The sequence below is a fragment of the Glycine soja genome, chromosome 14, assembly GCF_004193775.1.
Source record: "Glycine soja cultivar W05 chromosome 14, ASM419377v2, whole genome shotgun sequence".
In the NCBI taxonomy this organism is placed as follows: Eukaryota; Viridiplantae; Streptophyta; class Magnoliopsida; order Fabales; family Fabaceae; genus Glycine; species Glycine soja.
In genome coordinates, this window is record NC_041015.1 from 21,243,378 (window position 1) to 21,248,326 (window position 4,949).

The following is a 4,949-nucleotide window of genomic DNA, read 5'->3' on the forward strand; positions in this document are numbered from 1 at the left end:
GAACTTTAACAAAGATTTTGTATTAAAGGTGAAATTAAGAATTGGTTTATCAAAAGTTTGTGATACAATCCTTGGAAAAGAAGTTTTTTTAACTCTGATTTTTAAGTCTAAATTGATATAGAAACCAATTCACCACCCTTCTTGGTTTGTGATTTCTCTCATCCTTTTCACTAATTGTTGCCATTAGGCGACCAGAGCACCTTGGTCGTGTCCTTGTTGTTGGAGCCGGTATCACAATCAAACGATACTTTGGACCAGCTTCAAGAAGCTCCCACACGTCTATGTCCATGACTCCCGAAGCCCTAGAGCAACTGACACAAAAAATCAGGGACCAGTTGGAAGAGACGATCATAGAAAAAGTAACTCGACAACTAATGTTGTCCATTAGCCAAATGCAATCACAAGGACTCGCACTGCCTCCTGATCCTGAGGTTGGTCTTTCTGATGCTCGTGTCAACAAAAAGGAAAGTTGTGTCGATCCTTTGGGGCAGGACCCATACACGAGAAACTCAGAGAAATGCCAGTTATATGTTGATGAGAATCCTCCTCGCCTGGTTGCCCTTGGAAGACTTTATGAGGGGTCGACAACCGTCCACAACGTCCCTTTGGGCAATGATCAAGTCAAGGTCGGTGTTGAGGAAGTTCGAGATGCTGATACTGATGCAGATGCTTGCGTTCTTGTACCCACTCAAGAGGTTTAGTTAGTGGGGCAGACACTTAACACCTTCCTTGCTTGGCCAACACATCTTGAAAAGCATTTTTCAGAACAAGTATTTCATTTTGTTGTTTTTAAGAATTATTAAAAAAAATATTTGTCACAAATAAAGTGTTGATTGTCATTTACTTATGTTTATTAATTGTGTAGGATAAATATGGAGCTGAGGGACTAGCGGAACCTGTAGATAGGCCAGATCCTTATGTTGATCCCCTATACCTTATGACATTGATCATCCTGCTACTTTTTCTCATGCCTCTACAGGTGTTGTGAGATGCTATCGTGTTTGGGGTGTATAATGATAACTTCCCCTTGTACACAAAGTATGAAGATCTTTCTGAAATAGCACGTGGTGGTCAATGTCTCAACATCTCTATTATACAATTGTGGATTCTATAGTCACTTTACATTATTGTATATTAGCTCACTAATTGTTTTAAATTCATACATAATTTACTTTATTTTAACAACAATAAGCATATGACTGAGACAAGTATGCGAGCAGGAAATGCCTCTGTATATGTATTTCTCGAGCCACAGTCCATACAGAAATCTGAGCAATCACAATTTGAATCAGAAGATTATATTAAGAAATGGATGAAAAATTCACAAAGATGTCTATCTAGGAGCCTACTTGAATGTGTAAGTTAAACTGAACAAATCAATTTAAATAACGTATGCACTATAATAACTTAATATTTTCCAATGTAGTGCACATTGGCAAATGATCGTTATATGTCCTAAAGACAATTTTGTCATATGGTTTTGTTCCTTGCACAATAGGCCTGACAACTACTTGAAAGGAATTATTAACAGGTCTGTTGTATTTTGTAATAAATTTACTTTATGATTAGTATTTGACATCAATATTTTAATTGTACATTACGCATGCATGTTTCTCTTAATCAGTTCTTTGAAGGGATTCAACAATAATCAAGGAAGTAAATCCAAGACTACTGCTAGATAGATTGTAGTTAAAGTAAGTCATTTAAACAATGTTCGATACCTTAAAAATTAAATTTTATTACTCTGTACACTAACTTTTGATTAACCTTGAATATTAGAATATCCTATTCAATTTAGTGCAATAAGCAAAAATGAAGCATTGAGTGTGGGTACTACGTAATGCATTAGATGTCAACAACAGTTCTAGGAGGTTTCAAGGATAATTGGGAAACGGTATTTGTTTACTTCAAAATTAATTCAATTTGTTATTATTTATACTTATTAACTTATTTTTTATTATATCATGCAATATTTTACTAATACAAGACCATTAGAACTAGAGAGAATGAAGACAATTTGCATTCAATGGACAAGATATTATCTAAAAGTTAAAAATGAAACACTAGATGTTTTAGTAGTTTTAGAATTGTAGAGTTATATTAATTTAAATTAGGTTACAAGTGATTTTATGTGTTGACTTTCATTACTTTAAATATTTATTTTAATTGGTAGTAAATATTCAATTATTATGAAAAAAAAAATTGACTACCTGATAAAAGTTGTCTAAAAACTATCTGGATTGGTTCTATTTTTTAATTTGCAAGTTAATTTGGGGTATTTTAAAAAATAGGTAGGATATTAAAAAAAATTCAAAAACATCAATTTTTTTTCTAAAAATAGATGTTGTTTTCTGCTCACCAAAAATCAATGTTGTGGTTGACTAACAACATCAGTTTTTTTAATAACCGATGTTGGTGAGCATCAAACAACATCGGTTTTTAAAAAAACTGATGTTGTGGTTGACTGACAACATCATTTTTTAGAAAAATGATGTTGTCGGCAATTCACAACATTGGTTTTTCTAAAAATCGATGTTATTTTCTATTCACCAACATTGGATTTTAGAAAAGCTGATGTTGTGGTTGACTGACAACATCGGTTTTTCTAAAAATTGATGTTGATGAGAAGAAAATAACATCAGTTGTGTCAACTCACAACATATTTTACATTTTTTTATTTCTTACTATACGACACCAGTTTTTTAGAAAACCCATGTTGTGTAGTTTAGTTTAACATTGATTTTTAAAAACCAATGTTAAGGTTGATACTTTTAATATCGATAGTTTTAACCTCGGTTAATAACCAATGTTAAAAATCCTTAATAATCAATGTTAAAAGCCTATTTTCTAGTTGTGAATTTGTGAATTTCTTTTAGTATTTCCATTTTTTAGTTGTTTTTTTTATTTTTTAATCTAATTTTAGTCTTTTAATTTTTTTCATCCTTTTTTTGTCTTTAATTTTTTTGGTTCTTACTTATAGTCCTTGTTATTGTTAAGTAAGTAAAAGCAAGGAAAAAAAATTAATTATTGGATTGGAAACATATAAAAAATTCAGAAATTAAAAATAAATTTAAAAAATTGGGGACTAAAAATATAATAATAATCCTTTATTATCTATTTGTCGCATTGGAAAAAGAAAAAAGGAAAGAGAGTTAATTAAGATGCCAAAATGATTAGATTTATGAAATTTTTGTAAGAATTTTTGTTTTTAGTCTTTTTGATTTTTTTTGTCTAATTTAATCCCTTCACTTTTTAAGATTATACTCCCTCTGTCCTTAATTTTAAGACTCTTTTAACTAATTCACGTCTCTTAAGAAAAATAATTAATTTGGTTAATCACATTAATTTTATCAATTATTTGTATTCTTATTCCAAAATTACCTCTTCCTTATTTGTCTATACACTTAAGTATTTTTCATTAGTGTTTTGAGAGAGAGTAATTAAGTAAAAGTATGTAGAAAAAATAATTAAAACATCTAAAAATTAAAAATAAATTTTACAAAAAAGGAAAAACAATTTGTAAGAAAAAATTACAATTAAAAAGGGAAGGAGTATATAATTATTTATTTTAATGAAAATAATTTTGTAACTTAGAATATATATATATATATATATATATATATATATATATATATATATATATATATATATATATATATATAGTTATTTATCTCTCAAACAAGTTACATGTCAATCATCTCCATTTTTTAGGTGATGATGCACTTTAAGCATTGCCCTTTAACTCCTTCTAACATGGAAAACTCTGTTGCTGGTTTTCTCATGCATGTGACACACAGAATTCAAGTGGCGATTATTATATTCTTCATTTAGAAAACAAAAGAAAACTTCTCATCATTGGGAAACGAGAGTTTCCATGGTCTCAAGCCCTATAAATATTGGTAGCATGCGCCCCCATTTAGCCTAGCTAGTCAATAGAAAAAAAAGCAAAGAGCCTCCCCCAAAAGACTAATCCATACCATACTCCAAAAGAAGAGGCACCATGTCTTCTATGGATCTAAAGAAATCTAACAAGATCAGAGAAATTGTTAGGCTTCAACAGATCCTCAAGAAATGGAGAAAGTTAGCCAACTCATCAAAAACCACTATGGTTACCACCACCGCTACCGCCACTGTCACCTCTTCCGCCAGCAAGAGCATGAAGTATCTTAAGAGAACACTTTCCCTATCAGAACGTGAAGGAGGGTCAAGCAATGTAGTCCCCAAAGGGTACCTAGCTGTTTGTGTTGGTGAAGAGCTCAAGAGGTTCACTATACCAACTGAATATTTAGGTCATCAAGCCTTTCAGATTCTCCTCAGAGAAGCAGAAGAAGAATTTGGCTTTCAACAAACCGGAGTTCTGAGGATTCCTTGTGAAGTGGCTGTTTTTGAGAGCATCTTGAAGATGGTGGAAGGAAAGGAGGACAAGTTTTCCTCCCAAGAATGTAGACTCAGCATTGAAGAAATGATGATGGGTTACCGCTCCGAAAACCAACTTGCTTATTCTCACCATCCTCAAAGTCCACTGTGCAGATAGTATAGCATATATTAATATTGCATTTTTTATCCTTTTTCTTTTTGTCCTTTTGTACCTTATAACAAATCCAATGTATGAGTGAGAGGAGAGTGATTGAGTAAGAGAAGAGTGAGTTCATTTAGATGTAACAGAACCCTTTTGGTATTTATGAACCAAGGAGTATGATTATGACTTTCATTTTCCAATTCACCTACTCTTGAACCTTACTTATTGTTTGGCAATAGATTGTATGATTTTTTTAACTAGAAGCATTTGAGTAATTAAATGATTTTTATTTAGTGTTGTGAAAAAGGGAGAGATGAAGATCAGAAAGGACATTAGAAGTTGTTATAAGAGGGGTCTTATTGTATTTAATATCTCTGAAATTTTCATGTTTAACCGAACTGAATGAGACTTTTGTTATAGTTTGACATTA

General features: G+C 31.5%; 1 protein-coding gene across 1 annotated transcript; it reads left to right on the forward strand.

Annotated features, from left to right (window-relative positions):
* The first annotated feature begins 3,933 nt into the window (after positions 1-3,933).
* LOC114382974 (auxin-responsive protein SAUR50-like) lies at positions 3,934-4,723 on the forward strand. Its single transcript, XM_028342530.1, has one exon. The coding sequence runs from the start codon at positions 4,001-4,003 to the stop codon at positions 4,532-4,534; it is 534 nt and encodes a 177-aa protein (XP_028198331.1). The 5' UTR covers positions 3,934-4,000; the 3' UTR covers positions 4,535-4,723.
* Positions 4,724-4,949: the final 226 nt, after the last annotated feature.

Bases quoted from the DNA above. Each gene is read 5' to 3' on its own strand.
- LOC114382974 (XM_028342530.1), top strand. From the start codon at position 4,001: ATGTCTTCTATGGATCTAAAGAAATCTAACAAGATCAGAGAAATTGTT.